The 18,556-nt window shown below is 39.1% G+C and overlaps 1 protein-coding gene across 1 annotated transcript in view; it reads left to right on the top strand.

The window, feature by feature from the left end:
* ITGA8 (integrin, alpha 8) overlaps nucleotides 1-18,556 on the top strand; it is a 119,210-nt gene that overhangs the window by 84,573 nt on the left and 16,081 nt on the right. The window contains exons 26-27 of the mRNA XM_010562705.1: nucleotides 6,510-6,635; nucleotides 9,950-10,063. Coding sequence (XP_010561007.1) covers nucleotides 6,510-6,635; nucleotides 9,950-10,063 — 240 coding nt within the window. The remainder of the gene's footprint in view (nucleotides 1-6,509; nucleotides 6,636-9,949; nucleotides 10,064-18,556) is intronic.

Raw genomic sequence — 18,556 nt, 5'->3', positions numbered from 1 at the left:
ACCCCCAGGTCCTTCTCTGCCGGGCAGCTTTCCAGCCACTCTTCCCCAAGCCTGTAGCATTGCACGGGGTTGTTGTGACCCAAGTGCAGGACCTGGCACTTGGCCTTGTTGAACCCCATACAAGCAGCCTCGGCCCATCGATCCAGCCTGTCCAGATCCCTCTGTAAGGCCTTCCTACCCTCGAACAGATCAACCCTCCCTCCCAGCTTGGTGTCATCCACAAACTTACTGAGGGTGCACTTGATCCCCTTGTCCAGATCATTGATAAAGATATTAAACAGAACTGGCCACAAAACTGAGCCCTGGGGAACACCACTTGTGACCGGCTGCCAACTGGATTTAACTCCATTCACCACGACTCTCTGGGCTCATCCATCCATCCAGTTTTTTATCCAGCAAAGAGTACACCTGTCTAAGCCATGAGACACCAGCTTCTCAAGGAGTATGCTGTGAGAGACAGTGTCAAAGGCCTTACTAAAGTCCAGGTAGACAACATCCACAGCCTTTCCATCATCCACTAGGCAGGTCACCTGGTCATAGAAGGAGATCAGGTTGGTCAAGCAGGACCTGCCTTTCATGAACCCATGCTGGCTTCGACAGTAGGCAGGTTTTTCATTCTTCCAGTCCCTGCCTTTGCCTCCTGCAACTTGGGCAGTGTGGCTGGAGCACTTGCCAATGAAGACTGAGGCAAAAAAGTCATTAAGTACCTCAGCCTTCTCCATGCCCCAGGTAACCAGGTCTCCATTCCTTTCCAGAGAGGGCCCACATTTTCCCTAGTCTTCCTTTTATCACTGACATACCTATAGAAGTTTTTCTTGTTGCCCTTGATGTCCGTGATCAGATTTAATTCTATCAGGGCTTTAGCTTTCCTAACCTGATCCCTGGCTGCTCGGACAATTTCTCTGTATTCCTCCCAGGCTCCTTGTCCTTGCTTCCATCCTCTATAGGCTTCCTTTTTGTGTTTGAGTTTGTCCAGTAACTCCTTGTTCATCCATGCAGGCCTCCTGGCGTTTTTGCCTCCTGGCGTTTTTGCCTGAGTTCCTCTTTGTTGGGATACATCGCTTCTGAGCTTGGAGGAAGTGATCCTTGAATATTAACAAGATTTCTTGGGCCCCTCCTTCTTCCAGGGCTTTATCCCATGGTATGCTACCAAGCAGATTACTGAAGAGGCCAAAGTCTGCTCTTCTGAAGTCCATGGCAGTGAGCTTGCTGTGCATCCTCCTCGCTGCCCTAAGGATCTTGAACTCCACCATTTCATGGTCACTGCAGCCAAGGCTGCCCTTGAGCTTTACATTCCCCAATCGCTTCCTCAATGTACTGCCTTTACTCCTGTTCATACAGCCCAGGATGCTGTTGGCCCTTGCTGCGGACAGGGCACACTGCTGGCTCATGCGCAGCTTAAGCCAGGTCTTTTTCTGCAGAGCTGCTTCTTAGCCAGTCAGTCCTCAGCATGTTTTGTTGCCAGGGGCTATTTCCTTGCACCAAGTGTATGATAAGATATTTTTTAATATCATATGGTATATTTTATATTATGGTTAAGTTCAACATAGTATGAGACAGTATAATCTGTAAAATGGGAGTCATTTTAGAAGCCTATGTATTTTTTACCTGTCTTAAAGTGTTAATGATTTTAATTTTTCAAAGACCATACTTTGAATATCCTATAAAGTGAATCAACTGGAATTCTGCATGGAATATACTCCAGAAATGGAAGTTTTCATGTATTTCCACTTGATAGAAGGATTGATATGGTCTGCAATTATTTTATGGCTTAATCAATATTAACTCATAAAAGTTACAGTTTTCTCAGCAACATGACAGGTTTTTGGTTTTTCTACTTGGAAATGATTCTGTAATTAATTTAATCATACCAACAAAAAGGAAAAAATTCCCCTACCAATTTTTTCATAAGTGTTACTCCTAGGTATTGTTTGCCATCCAAATTGCTTCACCTTCCATGGACATGGCTCTTCCTTTATAGCAGAGCTGGAGATCTCAGAGTTTGTAGGAAACACTAACAAGGGGAGGCCTCGTAGCAGCCTCCTCAGTAAAGTGTTGATACGCCATTGTCTAAAAGCTTGGTTTAAGATCTATGTTTGTGATAGCAGATCCCGCCAAAAGAGCTTGCTTTGGCTCAAAGTCAGAAGATATAGCAAAACACAGCTCTACATATTATCCCATCAAAAACAAGGTATCCAATTTATTAAGCATAACTGATTCCAGACACTTCTGGAGTAAACAACACTTCTCAAGTTTAACCAGTAGCGTGTTAAACATTTCGCGGGGAGAGCTGCATTCCACGTGCTAAAAGTGCTATACTTATTTTGCATACCAGGAGGGGTTTGAGTTCAGTACAGTGGATGAAGGTGGAGACATCTTTCTAGAGAAGGGGATTGCTCAGGACCACAGGAGCTACAGACAAGTCTTCAGCTTAAAGAGACAGAACTAGAATATATACTTACAAGAATATAGAAAAACTAATGTATGCCAAATGGCTAGATCTTTATGTTTCACCCAGGAAGCCAGAGAGGCGTTAGGTTTCCACCCTTTCGTTTAGTTTCTGTAGAGGAAGAAAAAGGAATTGAGTGATAGGGAACTGAATATAGAAAATGTTTCCATTTTGTACCCAAAACACAAGAAGTTTGGAAACAGAGGTTTTTTTCTATTAATCTTTTCCACTCCATTTCCACCTATTTTTCAAAAGTGGTGAGGAGAAAGAAGCTGAGCTGCTGCATTTGTATTTGCAAGCCTAGCATCTCAAAGCCACTGGTCAGATCAGGTTGCAAGTACATGAAAAGGAGTTCAGCATCCCTCCTCGCTAGCCACTGTATTCTGTTTTAAGTTTAAATTAAGAAGCTGAGATGGGAGCATTACTGTCAGGAGGGCAGAGCTCCTGGGTAGAATAGTGCCACAGTTCTTAACAACATTTTGAGGCAACGTATTTTTTGAGGATTTTTTTTAGGTTATTTTGTTGGGGTTTTTTTTAGTTTTTTTAGTTTGCTCTTCCTTCTCCTACTTGATAATGATTACATCTGTTTAACAAACAAGACTAAATTCTTGTGAGGCTTGTGAGAAATCTTCCTCTAATAATGAAATAATGGTCCCTCTGTCTTAGCAGAATATGGCTTCAGATGCACAATCATTATTGCAAGAATTTAAACATGCTTTCCTTATTTCAGTTTTTCAAAGCACTGAACAGCATGAATACACAAATCACGTTTCAAATATGTAATGCTTATCTATTGCTTCAGATGGGAAGAGGATACAGAGACAGCTTCCTTCAGGTTTTGTATAAACAGCAGGATGCCTGGCTCAAATTTCCAAATAAGGCTAAGGACATTATATGCTTGGCTCCTTTTGGATTTCAGAAGCTAGCTCTCTTAGGGTGCTTGGGTATTTCCCCTTTGAAATTACTTAGATTCTTCAGTTTCAGTCAAAAAGTAGTACATTCCTCCTCATTGCTGAATTTCTTGTCTTGTAGAAAGGTTTCCTTTGTGCTTTGTTGTTTCTTCCATAAGGATAAATCAAATCTGTGCACACATGGGAAGACTCTTATTTAGGGACTTTTCCTTTTGTGTAGCTTATCTTTCTCTGAAAGCAGTGAGGGACGTGAAAGAAAAATAAAGTTATGAATCTTACAAAAGGTGTGAAGAGGAGCAAAAGGACTGATCAAAGATATGGAACAGATTCCGTTGCAGAAGAACTCAGTACACTAGGATGCTTCAATCTAGAAAGGAGGTGATTATGCACAAATATGATCTGCAAGATCAGAAGTGGCGGGAAGAGTGTGGGTGGGGATTGACTACTGTCTGCCCATTCCTGCACAGGAATGCAGTGTGTTCACTGCACAGGAATTAGAGCATCAAATGAAGCCTGTAAAGCTAGATTCAAAACAAGCAAAAGGAAGTGGTGGTTCATGGTGACAGATATTAGATGTCTGGAATTTGCTGCTAAAGGAATTAGTCAGGGTTAAAAGTTTACATGGTTTTAAGAGGAAACTGGACAAATTTGCAAAAGAGAAGTCCAGTGAAGATTAATAAATGAACAAAAACTTCATGCAGATCAGGAAGTCCCTGAGCTGAAAACATTTGGAAACTGAAAGTTACTAGGAGAGAGCATTGTGTATGCATGCCCTCTTCTTATTCTTCCTTCCACATCTGCTTAAAGGCCGTGTCGATGAGAAGAGAGCTCAGCTGGATGGACTTTTGGCCTGAGCCACTATTCCCGAGGAGTTGTTTGTTTTTTTTCCCAGACTGATGACAAAAAGTAGTTTTATGGAGCCTATGCCTATAAATACCAGAGGTATAGGCAGTGGTTTCCAACTATGGTAGACAGTGGGGGGTGATATACATGGCACATTCTCAATCACTGAGTACTGTAGTACCATGAGTGAGGCATCTGTCAGGGAAGCAGCGAAATAACAGCTAAAATCCACCACACAGGTAAGGTACATCCACTAACATGACTGGCAGGAGCTAACCTCTTCCTGAGGCAGTGTCTCCTCATGCTGCAGAGCCATTATTATTGTGTGTAAGTCCTGGTCTGGAGACAAAATAATACCATCCAATGCATTGCTCTTGAATGGTCACTGACATCTCTTGTATAACAGCTTTTACACAAAGTCCTCTTCCAGAACATTTCTGATGGAGTTAGAAATTGCAGCAGAGGGTATTGCCTGGCTAGAAAAAGAGGAAAGCTAAACCGGGTTTTGAAATGAGAAGTGAAGAACTGGAGAGATCTGGAAATCTGCTCAAGGTGACAAGGCTTGGGAGAAGAAAGCAGTACAGTTTTCCCTGGTGAGGAAAGTGAGACACTGTAGTTAAAGGGAGGGAGTGAGAATCTATTTGAAATAAGGTATGGTGTGCTAAATATGTGGTGTATAAAATAGCTACAGAGACAGAGTTGTACAATTCCATGCTACTGGCTCAAGAAGGATAAAATAATATCTTTAACCTGAACATCTAGGCCACTAGAGAAATTCTGCTTTTAAATTGTTGCAGGTGACATGTATGTTTTCTCTTAATCACAAAGGGCTGTTTTCGAACCTTTGCTGTAATAATTCACTACTGAAGATGCTAACACTCTAGGATTTATGAAAAAAAATAAGTAGATATAAAAATCATCTAGTATTCAAATGGATCTACACATGTATCACTTGTGATCATATATTGAGAGCTTCTTCAAAGGCATGTCATTATATTGTGGTTCTTTAGTTTGTCATCATTAAAGGAGCCTATATGTGCTGCTGACAGAATCCTGGAAAGAGAATTCCCACATGTTATCGCATTGAGAGGGAGAGATTTAGTAGCTATTTAACTGTTCCCTTATGGCAAAAAAGACAATGTTAACCTAATTAAGCAACAGGAAAAAAAAAGATTCTTATTTTTGCTTAAGGGGTTTTCATCAGTTAATAAATTATAGTATCTTTCACTTTGTAGGATGCTTTTGACTGAAGATCTCAGACAGTGTCAAAACAGTTGCTTCTTTAGCCTTGTAACTTAAATCAGATGAATGGTACAAATTTTCCAAATCTAGTACTACACAGAATTAGTGTGTGGAAGGTTTTGTGTGTTTATAGCTATTATCTTCCCCTTAGTGCTACAACATTTCTTACAAGTACAAACATTTTCTTTAGGAATTTAAGATATTTTGTGTTCAAAGATCCATCGTTGCCTGATAAGATGGATCTGATTATAGCTCTTTATAAACTGAGGCCCTTAAAGAATAGTCTTGTCTATGTTTAGGTGAGTTCCTGTTGAGATGTTATTGCAAACTTCCACATATATTTTGTTGTGATTTTATATGATTGGATTGTCATTAATTAGAATTTATCTTCCCTCCATAGCATTTGGGTTCCCAGGCATTCTCTGAGGCGTCTTGAAAGAAGCCATAAATGCTCTGTGTAAAAATTAAAGACAAACTGCCAACAATAAAAACAGGTTTTAATCAGAGAATAAAAATCTGTGAAGATAAAGCTGAAGAGAATGCACTTTAATATGAGGTCAAAAATGAACAAAGTGTTTCATTATATAAAGTTGAGTTATTGCCAAAAGAAGTCTGTAACAAATAATGATCAAAAGTTGTGTTGCTAGAATTCAGATTTCCTTTTTTTTTTTCTTTTACTTTCTAAAGCTGGTAAAATCATTATATTTCAATAGGCAGATACTGACCTGAACTAATAACCAGATTTCCGTGCAGCAACTTTGAGTTTATCCTGTTACAGAGATCAGAATCTGGCCCCAAGAGTCTAACAAAATTAAGTACAGCAATGAAATTGACACCAGTAAAAGGTGGGAAAAAAAGTTACCTACTGTAATTCCTATAACTGGGCAATATCGTGCTGTGCTATTACTCATCATGCTCCTAGTTGAAGACCGTATATTCTCATGGCTGTGCTGTTAAATTGAAAAAAACTGTTGATCCAAAATTCAAGACTCCTTGAGAAGGGAACAAATCTGTTAGACTCATTGTATGAGTGTTATTACCATTCACATTTTTTCTCTTTGCAGTTTGCTATTCCACAAGACACTCCTGAACTTGCTGCTTTTTTGTATAATTCCACAATTTCTCATTACATCAGGAGAAGGGATGTCACAGTGCCAGAACCTCACAGGAAAAACTCTGCAAAAATATTGGTGAGCTATCTAAAAACTTTAAACTGGGACTATGCATGCAGTATACCAAGGTGGCTGTTGGTTTGACTGCAATTTATTTACAGACTTTTAAATATTTTTCTAAGTGATTTTTAACCCCTCAGTTTAAAATATTATTACATATCACCATGCCACAGGTTAGCAATTTTGTTTGACAGATTTTTACATTAAAGATCATGCATGCCAAATTCCTGGCTGTCTTACTCCCGGCTGTTTGCAGACAAACCTCTGTGGTCACGCAATGGCACACATATTACAGGGAATTTCGGCACAGGTTTAGAGAATGGGCTCCTCTTCCACAAACTAAATTTCAGATTCTGACTTTTGAAAGGTAGTTCTCTTCTTGTTAACTTGACTCCTAGATTCTGGCTCTTTCATAAAGAGTAGCTCACACTTAAAATTAATATTTTCATGTAAAGTGACAGTTCTGACATACAAATACTTTGGAGTATATTTGTTCCCCCCAGTAAGTACTTATATACACATGGAAGGGTAAGACTCTTTCCCTTTACATTACCACAAGCAAGGCAAATGGAACAAGTCACTGCATTTTTAACATTCCAGACAATGTTGGAGCAAGAGCAAAGATCTTTCTCCCAGGAAAATAGTTCTGATTAGTCAGTCTGGTACCTGAGTATTTGGACTTGGCTGTATTTTCAGAAGGTTGAGGTTTTTTTCCATTCCTGCATTCAATGTCCCATCATTAGCATATTTCAGCATTACAGGTATCAGCTCCCCTTGCCTAGAAGCTGTGTTCAAACTCGATGACCTTGAGGTCAGTCGTGGGATTCATGCAGTCAGTGCTTTCCATCTATTTTTATGAACCTTGGGCAGATTTTCTTTGGTGCTGTCCAGTCTCTTATTAAGCTGTTTACTGCAAGCTCACATTTGAATTCCTTGACATCCCTAGAATATGGTTATGAAGAAAAGAACCTCACAGACCTAAGTATTCTGGAGTAATAGAATAATTATGCTGCTTCTGAAAGTTAATTTGGCAATTTTCATAACAGGAAGAAGATAGAATCTGAAAGTAATGAATACCATAATGTTATTAAGAACAAAATCACAGATGAACCCATTTTAAACAATAATTGCTGTTGATTCCTATGTAATTCTTTCATCAACCTAATACCCTGGGAAGAATCTGATTCCACTGGGGCTGAACGAAAAATGCCTGGGCTTTTGAAGACATACCAGTCAATACCACAGAACACTTAATCCATTTTTCAGTAATACCTTAATTATCAGTTATCTTTGTCAGTGATTAGGCTTATATGCTGCCAGCATAGACATTACTGCAGCAACTGAAAGTGATTTAAAAGTTCTTAAGTATGTACTGTGTCTGCATCTTAAAATACAAAGCAGAGATTTTTCAGCTGCTTGATGTCAACAGATAGTATTTAGCTGAGTGCTTAGTAATATAAAATTGGCACTGTGATAAGCAGTCTTCTAGGACAATATGCTTTTGATAAGCACAAATTAGGATAGGATAGAGTACAGTGCTTACCACTGGATATATAGCAGGACTTTTCCAGGATGGACATGGAAAAGCAATATGTTATTTGTTCAGTTAGAAAGGTGTCACAATTCTATGTGCCTTCAGCATTGCATACTACAGAACTAGAAAAATTAAATTTTATTTTGACACATTGGAAGTATACATGGAAAGTGAATGTTGCTCTGGAAAATGACCAATTGGCCAAAGGTAATTCTTTGTTAAAATTTGTTGGGGTTTTTTTGTCAGAAATTTTAAGTTATTTTCATTTTCATTAAAGCATTTTCACAGAGAGAAAAAATGTTCTGAGATCCTTTTACTCTATTTATACTGTTTATTAAACATTTGGTTACTCTTCCGTTAGTTCTAATGTTACAATGTTCTGAAAGTCACTACAGACTAAATGCATTACTAAGAAAAATAGAAATATGTGTTCAGGTCCTAAAATGTCAGCCAAAAGTAGACTTTTTTTCATACTAATGATTTATTTTGTTAATATGTGTTTTTGGCCACTATGATTCATGAAAACAGCTCTCCTCCTTCCTGCAACATAAATAAATCTGGTTGGAGGATGTTTAAATATGAAAAGCCAAATAAGCAGATACTTTGAAATATTCATTTCAAAGAAAGGTTTATAGCTGCAAGTTCCAGGGTTTACAGTTTCATTTTCAGGCAGATTAAGCATACAGCTTCTACTTAACTTGTGATAAGATAGAGATTTGTGGGAAAAGCTGTCTATAAAGATACAGGATTCCTTAAGGGTGTTTTCAGATCTGTTACATACACCATCATCTCATTTTCTGAAGCATGGGCTTTGGTAGTGCAGCCTTTCTCACTCTCCTGAGGGAATATACTTGTGAAAACTTAGCTTTGCTTTTGAGGTCACAAGACCTTCTGACATGAGTGTCAATCATGCTTCTGTAAGGGAAGGATTCTCTGCTTTGTTATAAAAATATGAATCAATTAAAACCTTGGCCTTCCTCCTGAATCAAACCAAAACTTTTCAGGTAAAACCCATTTGTATATATAAACCTATACATTTTTTTACACACACTTTTAATCATTTTTCTGAGATCTTTCTCCCTTTCTATGCCCTAAACAACCACATAATTTCTGTGGTTACCTCATGAGACTCTGCTCATTCCCTTCAGTGGCTTCCAGTTAGCTTTTAACCTTTTTTTTGACATTCTTCTGGCAGACAGAGCATATAGTTTTGAGTTGCATTGCTTGGCTTTTGTCTTCAACCCTGTGTATGAGCCAGAATCATTGCTCATCAGAAACATTTCATGGACAACAAGTTTCAAGTAGAGCAACTAATGAATCTCAGCAAATGTTCTGGCTGCTATAATGTAAACATCAGTAAGCAAACCAGGAGAGTTAGAAGAGAGGAAAGATTTAGGAACATAAATAAAGACTTCAGGCATGGAGAACAGGAAAAAAAAAGTGTTGAAATCACAAAATGACTGATAGATGAAGACAAAGCACATGCTTCAAAGGATTGATAAGTACCTGGACATTTTAAGAGTTCTTCAGAGTAGATATTGTTGAAAATTATTACTTTTATTTTCATTACTACAGGTAGGCGGTTGTATGCATTGGTGGTGCAAAAAGAATCTCCTGCTTGGTTTATAGTTTGCACAATGACTCTTGGGGTATCTCATGTATATTAGATGAAATTAATGATTTCAGATGACTTAACTCTTTAAGGGAAAGTTTATTTGTTTTGCTAATTTATAGCTTTTGAAAATGTTTATATACATTTTTAAAGCATAGGTATGACTTTCCTTTATTTTGTACACAGAACTGTACAAATGTGAAGTGTATCCTAATTTCCTGCACTGTGGGACAACTGGAAAGAGGGAAGAGTGCAGCGCTAAAAATCAGGTCCCGGCTATGGGCCCAAACATTCCTGGAGGTAATACACACAAAAATCTCTTTCTATACCCAAAGACACCTGCATCTTTTATTTGACCAGATATTTAAGAATACAAATGATGAAATTAAATGGGCTAAATGCAAATCCTTTTTATTATCACTTTCTTTGAAGATAACATCTCACTGGTTCCTGTTCAGGTCACATGCATGCTGCTTACTTTTCTTTTTCTCACTACCACTACCTCTCAAATTCATGTCCTGAATCTTACCTGAAAATTCCAACATTATTTTTAAACACCTTTCCTGGACTGACCCAGATCAATAATCTCCTAGGTTTCCATGATGTGCTCTGCATTCTTCACATCCTTCCCAATGAAAGGTTTTTCTTGGAGCCAAACCGTATATGGTGTACACTGTGTCCAGCTTAAAAATTCATTGTTATTCATTCTCTGTTAATCAAGGGAAGAGTAGTATGTATCAAGCTCATATGACGTACAACACTCATGTAGTGACAATCTCTGTCTTACCACTAAAAAGAAGGGACAGTGCACACCATAGAAAAAATGAACTTCTCCGTGCAAATTCCTGCATTTCCAACCTCATATGCTCTCAGAATTGTATTTAAACTGCATAAGGCAGAAGGATTGTACTGTAAGCTGTTACTCACAGCTGGCCATGTGTCTGTAGTACTATGTGGTTGTCATGTCATTAACACTGGGCAGTACATTGACAAATTTATAATTCAGTTTGCTGTTACTAGGAAATAACTGCAGATCCTAACTTGATCAAACTGATTGATTATCACCTTCCTTCTTCAAGGAATTTAGAATTCCCCAGTCTTTCTACCTGGAATGCAAGAACCTTCCTGTGTTCCCCATAGTTGTAGGAGAATGATTTATCCCCAGAGTACCTTTTGCCCTAGCAAGAGAAGAATTGAGGATCTTCAGCTTACAACAGGAGCTTTAAATTAAGCTCCTCACACCTTTAAATTAAGCTCCTCACACCTTTTAAGTTAATTTCTCCTTTTCCTCAAATGTGAAAGTGGATCAAAGAAATTCTTCCTTGCTTAACTTGCTTTCCTGGAGAAACAAGAGAGCAGATGGGACAGTATTTACAAAATGTTGAATGACAGCTCAATAGCTAACCGTCATGGCACCAAATCCACAATAGGTGCATACTTTGGGGGTCATGGGTCTCTCTTAGTGTACGGGACCATGGCAGTGTTTACTGAAAGGATGACTTGAAAGGTTTTTCTACCTGTCAGGACTAAAGGTCACATACTGTGTTCCTTCTGCAACAGCTATTAGCACCATTATGACTGAAGAGAGCATAGAACTACCTGGCCTTGCTTGAGAGAAAGTGGCTTCCGTCTAGTTCAGTAACAAAGGACATCCTTTCAGATTCTGGGTGAATTAATTCCTGATTTGTCAGTACATTTTCTTTGTATTAACAATCAATCCCAAGAAACTTTCATATCCTTTCTTCAGTTCCCTTAGCACAGATAAAATGCTTTTAAGAGGAGGCATATTTAGCAAATATGTTTGAAAGGCTAGACTGGATGTAATTCATTAAGGTTTGCTCAGTGAGTCATCTGCTAGTGGGAAAAAGGGGCAGGCTCTGGTTGAAATTTAAGCCCAAAAGCTCGACAGCTTGGATGTCTCTCTGTCCTTCCAAATCTGGGTAACTGGGATGGACATCTTCTAGTGTAAGCTTTTGCAAAGGTCTTAACAAAATTTTGCATAGAAAGTGCTAGTACATAAGCATCTGTACACTCATAGGAAAGACATACATATTGGAAAATATGATGGGAATTTTATTCCAATTTTTTCTAATTTCAGTAGGAGTCTGACATTCACACACTAGCTAGTCCCTGTTAAGTTCAGTTAAGAAGTTAACTGCACTAGTTCACTGTTCCTAATATATAGAGACAGGCAGAGAGGCAGAGCTATTATCCCTGGCTGGAACAATCTGTGATAATTTTGACTACTGCAGTGTGCAAGTAATATCACAGTGAACATTCCCCATCTTCTTCAGCAAGCAAAAGATAAAGCTTAGCTCCCTTAGCTAGCTACCTTACTGGGAACTAGACCTGACATATTCCGGATCCAATCAAGTCTTTCTGTTCATCATTCTGCTGGTGAAATCTAATTAACTCTGTAAGGGCCAAAACCAAGGTCCTGTGAAAAAACAAGCAGATAAATGAAACCCCTTGCACAGATCTTTAGATGCCAATTTTCTAGGCTTATTACAGCTATTTCAGCGGGAATTAGCCTCATAAAAGTTTTTTCTAAGTCAGTTTAGTATGTAACAAGAAATAACTGTAAGAGATTAAAGCTAAACAAATTTAATGAGAAGCAGAGACTGTTTCTCTGAGGTTTTGGTTGTGACAGAGGATGTGTAACATTTGGAACAAACTAACTACAGAAGACATAAAATCTCCTTTTCTTAGTGAATCTTAATAAAGACAGAATCTTCTAGCATATAAGCTTAGTTAGCTTGACTTAGGTTCAGAACAAGGATAACTGCATGAATTTGAGTGGGACGTTTAATGCACGAGCAGGGGGACTCATCTTACCTAATTTTAGTCGTCTGAAAGTTAGATGCCAAAGCTGATTGCCTAACTCTGTAGCCAGTGACAAAACAGAGAGGTATCTTCACAGGATGCTTTATCCAGCTGATTTGAAACACCTTCTCTGCCCTCCTTCTGATCTGGATAGTGGAGAAGAGTCAAAGCTCTGCCTTGGGACATGCGTGTGCGCAAACACACCAGGCAATGCCAGTGCTGCAGTCCCTCTAGCTCCTCCTTGCTCCTTAATAAGTCCTGCTTGCTATGCCTGCAGCTCCCTTCGCTCAGTGAGCTCAAGGCAGAGGTGGAATCTTACACCCACCTGTGGGCAGGGGCAAGGATGAGCCATCCTGTAGACTCCCTGGGTGCAGAGACCTCATAGCATACACTACTACAAGTACATCTTTTGCTTACTCCACTGTCCTTATATACCCCAGGTATCAAACAAGGCTTTTTATGGGCTGTGATTTTACCTTTTAGCTGTATCCTTAGGAAATATTTCTGTTTCCTTCAAATAGTAAGTTGCAAGCCTTGTAAAGGCTCAGAAAACTCCACTTAAAGCAACAGGATTTTTTTCTAAGTAAAAAAGGTAGTCCCCAGAGAACTGTTGCATCCTCCCATTTGTGTCTAAGAAGCTGCCAGAATAACATGACCCCTGCTTCACATGCAAACTTAGATATTGAGAAGAGAGCAAATAGTGTGATGGGATCTGGTTGCCTTCCTCCCATTCACCTCAAAACAGTTCCCTTTTTCACAGCCCCTTTTAAAATTAACAGTTACACAGCCATCACCAAAAAAGAGTGTAGAGCATAATTAGTTTCCTAAAAAGGGCACAATCTGCTCTTAGTAAGCCTGTAAACTTGTCGTTCCTAAGGTTATTCCAGAAGTAAACTAAAGTATACCTAAAAAACAACTGCTGTTAGCTAGGCTGAAATCTGCAGACTTAAACTGAGGATTAAAATACAGTCAAAATAATCAGGATGTGGTGATTCTGAACCAGGAGGGACTGTTCAAGGGCCAGACTGAACCCCACAGTTATGGTTTTGTAAAGAAACTTAGAGGAAAAGTTGCTGTTTCCACAGTAACATCCCAAACGCTTTTGCATATACAATTAAAGTACAACATTTTCATATGCCAAAGAAAGCAGGATAATGGTGACATACAACATTCCTCAACTGTGTTATAATCTAAATGAAGATATGATCTGCAGAAGAAATTGTTTGTGCTCATTAAAGCTGAGAACACACTGTCATTATGTATTCTCTTCTCATAGATATGCTAATGTGAACCTGAGAAGAATTTGACTGAAAGTGATTGATTAATGCTAGGACAAAATAATACATGTTTCTCATCGAATTTATATGGAACAGCCTGTATATTTTTTTGCCACAAAAGGTCAGTCATGTATTGACTGACTCCTTCCTCTTCCACTTAGTTTGACTGACAACAGCTGACCCCATTGCCTCTTGACAGTTGTAGTCTGTCACCTTAAAACCCGAACTCCCATAACAAATAACAGTTAAATGACATGCAATGATTAGACATGTTTGAGTAAATAAAGCAGCCAACAAAGATAGAGGCAGACATTGTGCAAAGGCCAAGAAGAATCACAGACTTCTTTGGATTAACTTCAAAGCCTGGCTGTAAATATGAACCCTCTAGTAAAGCTGACTTTTGGATTTGGACTTGCTGATCGAGCAAATAATAGCCTGATTCGTGCAAAAGAGAAACAACCTTACATGGTTATGTTACGTTGTGTTCTGTTAGGGCTCTGCTATGTCCCCATTTGTCTATTCATGGTATTTCTGACTCACCAGTGGGAGATCCAAGGGGACCTTGCCCAGTGTTCTTTGAACTCTGATGGGTACTTTTTAATGTAAGACTCAGGAGTTGGCTAGTAGAACATCTGTTTTGAAAATGTATTTCTAAATGATGAATCTGTACCATCCATCTGATTTGAGACATCTTTCCAGGCTCCAAGCTCTTTGGACACTTATAGCACTGTGGGAAGTGGAACTCAGCTCATTCTTGACTATTATTTCAGCCTGTATTGAAAGTTCCTCACAATGATAAAAATCTTCTTCTGGGAGAGCTTGGGGAGGCAGTAGTGTAAAAAAAAACACAGAGGGTGTACAAGGTTCCCAAGAGGTTTGAAGTTTATTTTATTTTCTTTAATGTTATTGAATATAATTGCATTGTTTCTCTCTTGACTTTTAGACAGATCCAGATATTTGAATTTGGCACTACTGACTGCATGAACTTTAGTAGCTAGAAGGGAGAAAAATCTAGTTTTAATGTGAGAAAGCTGAAAAGCAACAGAAGCATGGCAGCCACACTGTAATCGGGTGCTCCCTCAGTACACAAAGCCATGTTTTGGCTTCTTGGTTAAATACTTGTTATTTCAGTGTTTCTGAACATGCACTGCTCCTGTTTCTTTTTAGTTGCCTAAAAATGGAAATACATGCTTGACATAATAAAGGTGATGAGTGGTGCAGCACCCACATCTTAAGTGCCTGGCCCCGGACTGGTATCCAAAACCTGAAACTAAATACCTAGGCTCCCTACACAGCATACAGAGACAATGAGGTACCTCAGACATTGATTTGCACTAACCATCGGGGTACTGCATGAGGGCAATCCCTTATCAGGATGATAGGCACCCAGATCAGGATTAAGCGGGAATATTTCCACCCTCTCAGAAGGCAGAATCCAAAAATTACTTAGGAAGTACCTATAGCATTAGTTGAAAGACTTAGAGGATTTTGTTTATTCAATATTTAGTGGCAGAAGCTAGAGCTTGCAGTCTAGTGATTAGAGAATTCATGACTGGAAGACGGGAATTCAATTCGCTCCTCAGCTTGAGAAGCTCCACATCCCTGCTTTATAGAATGATGGTGTTCCCTTCTGCTGAAGCTGCACCTCTACAAGGACACAAAAAGAAATTAGGAGGTCTGGAAGGGTGTAGAAAATGAGAAAGAGCCTGATGTAATACCTTGTTATTTTGGACCATCAGCTAGAAGTCCTCCAGTCCTCTCATCCTCCTTTGCCTTCATTGCCTGGCACCTGGAGCTATCACCACTGTTAGAGTGCATGCTCTAATTGTACTTCCTTGATGAGAAATGTTGTTGAGAATCTCCATATTTTACTACTGGTGAACTCAGAGGCTCTTTTTAGTACGGTAGAAATTCTGTAGGCCAGGTAATGCTTTTGGGACAAGGATTCAGTTTAGCTGCACAAAGGCTGTTGGAGGCAGAATGCAGATAACCAGTGCAGTGGGGCCACACAGACTGTCCTCTGTGCAGCGCACATATGTTTGCAGAGGGCTGGAAGTCAGAACACAGGTGAACTGGGGAGGTGGTCCAAGACAGGTGAGAGATCTAGCTCTTGTATAGGCTCCTTTATTCAATCACTTTTTTCCCTCTCCTCTTTAGTATGGGAGCAATTATTGCATATGTAAGTGGGATATGACCCTAAGGAACAATAGTTTCTATCCATCTCAGTCAAGGGAAGCTTGCTTAGTGTTTTCAAAGCACAATTTTGCAGCCAGTCTAAATTCCTTATCCGTGGGTGGAAGTGGTGAAGCACCAGAAAAATCAGTGAGAGAGATAGCTTATTCTCTCATTAATTGTCATATATAAGCCATATATGGAAGTTTAAGTAGATTATTTTAATTCAGACTGAGAATTAAAAGCCATAAATGTGATGCACTGCCCTTCAAGCCACATATAATAACAGAAGGAGGAAGTCATCAAAGAAATTTGCCTTTACGTCAAACAACTGTTGTTATTTGAAAAAACAAAATGAGTAAAAAAGAAAACTGTGTGTGGCCAAAAATATGGTATTTGATGGTTTATGTGGAATGAAGGCTAGAAAGAAAGAGACCTTGGCACTGGGCTGAACTAGCTGGAGGGTTTTTTGGGTGTGGGCTAGTTTTGTTTTCATTCATTGTTATTTAAAATAATGTCAAAATGTTAACAACAGCAGAACATAAGATTCTTGCTAGATGTGCTAAAGTATAGGTAACATTAGGTATATGAAGAAATAAACATCTTAAATCGATAACCATTAAAAGCGGTATATTAAAGTGTTCTGAAATCACAACAAAATATCTTCCTCCATTATAATTTAAAATAGTCTGTTTAGATGAATGTAGAAGATATAATATGTGAAGTGTAAGAAGTTAATGACAGAGATGATGTGTTGATTTTCAGAGGAGTTGTATTGTCTTTGGTCACAGATACATTTGGGTGGATATACCCTCTTGGTACAAATAGCACAAGTACTTTTTGACCATGCACTGAGTCATACATACTTTTTTAACAAATTAATTCAAGAACAAATAGTTGTATGACCTCTACTCAGCATTTATGTAAGCTACTCTATTTATTGGCAGTAGTTCAGGTTTTGGAGGTATGGGTCAAAGAAAGCAAGCTAATGAATTCCCAAAGCATATATTTAAAAGGTAACACCATATTGCTTACCCTCTTGTCTCTAAAATGTGCCAGACTCTAGCAGACATGAAGGGAAACAAGTTTTAATCAAGCAGGGCCAATATTGTTGTAACAGCACTGAATTCCATATGCAACAGACATAAGTTCTGGGGGGAAAATTCCACCACAGCATGCAGCTTGCAATAGAGAAAGTATCTGCTTTTCAGTTAGGGTGACTTCACTGGGCTACATCTAACCAGAAAAAAAGTATTTCAGAGAAGTTGAACAATGCACCGTAGAGGCAATGGAACAGTCATTCTGGGGAGTCTCTCCAGTAGTTAAACCCTTCAAACCTGCAGAAGAACAATGACCTGTCAGACCTCTTTAAGCTTCCAAAAGTTTTGTTCCTCCTACCATCAGTCTAGCTCCTGGTGGGCCAGATTTGTCCCTGCATTTTAGTCTGCTCTCTGATTAGGATGCCTCCATATGCCTTAGAGATGCTTTGGGGAGACTTCAGGTCTTTGCTTGAGCTTCCTTCAGAAACCACCAGCATTCCACTGGAGCCTGGAGACCTCTTCTTCACATTGTCCAAGATTTTCCCGCACTTCCCACATTATTTCTGTTTGTCTCAATTGTACTTAGGGCAACACTGCACTGAATATTTGTCAGGAACACTTTCCTTCATTTCTGGATGCTTCTGTGTCTCACAACTGTTGAAGAAAACAAAGGCTTCCGTTCAAAAATCTATTTGTAAAACAAAAGTGTGTAGAGAGAGAGAAGCTTCAATAAATACACCAGCAGGGATCTACCACCCAAGCAACACAGGGGACAGCCATGTTTTGCCTACTTACGGGCATATTGGCAAAATACCATCTCAGCGACGCATGCAAGAGCAGACTCTTCTTGTTCTAACACAAGGGGAACCTCAAAAGGCCAAAGTAGCTAGGGCTGGGCTCCCTACTGTTGGTCATTAGGCACTGACATTCACAAATACCAAATTCCTTCTTCCCCTTCCTCTGAGCCATAATGAAGTCCTCAGCTTGAATTGCAAACCACAGGTCCTGCTGCTTCCAGTAAACACTGCATATTTAAACATCTGCTATTTAAAAAATGATATGGTGAAGAAATGCTGTTTCTCACAAATGACTTGAGAATTATAAACAAGGCTGTAGGAGAGACAGCTGCCTGTATCTCCAAGGTGTTGGTACAAGTAAAAATCCTGTTTGCAACTGACATTGACCACAGTCATTGTTTTAAAGCCCTTTGCCACAAACTCATAATTCTGTGAATGCAGGAAAATACTCTCTAGTCTTTTATATTCTCCATTCCTGTAAAGCAATGGAGATGTGCAGCATTTCTGGGAGCCTAATGAAGGGTCAAGGAGAGTTGATAGCTGTGGGCACAACCCAAGGCTATTAATCCACAAGAAGTACCCTCTTCTGATGTTCTTATTGCTGATATAAGCTGAAAATGAAATAAGCCACGTATAGTAGGTGAAAAGATTTTTTTTTCCGTGAGTGCTGTGTTTCCTCTATAT

The sequence above is a fragment of the Haliaeetus leucocephalus genome, unplaced genomic scaffold, assembly GCF_000737465.1.
Source record: "Haliaeetus leucocephalus isolate CR32 unplaced genomic scaffold, Haliaeetus_leucocephalus-4.0 Scaffold0, whole genome shotgun sequence".
NCBI classification, from domain to species: Eukaryota; Metazoa; Chordata; class Aves; order Accipitriformes; family Accipitridae; genus Haliaeetus; species Haliaeetus leucocephalus.
Note: the sequence above shows the minus strand (reverse complement) of the source record. Positions and strands in the feature narration are given on the sequence as shown.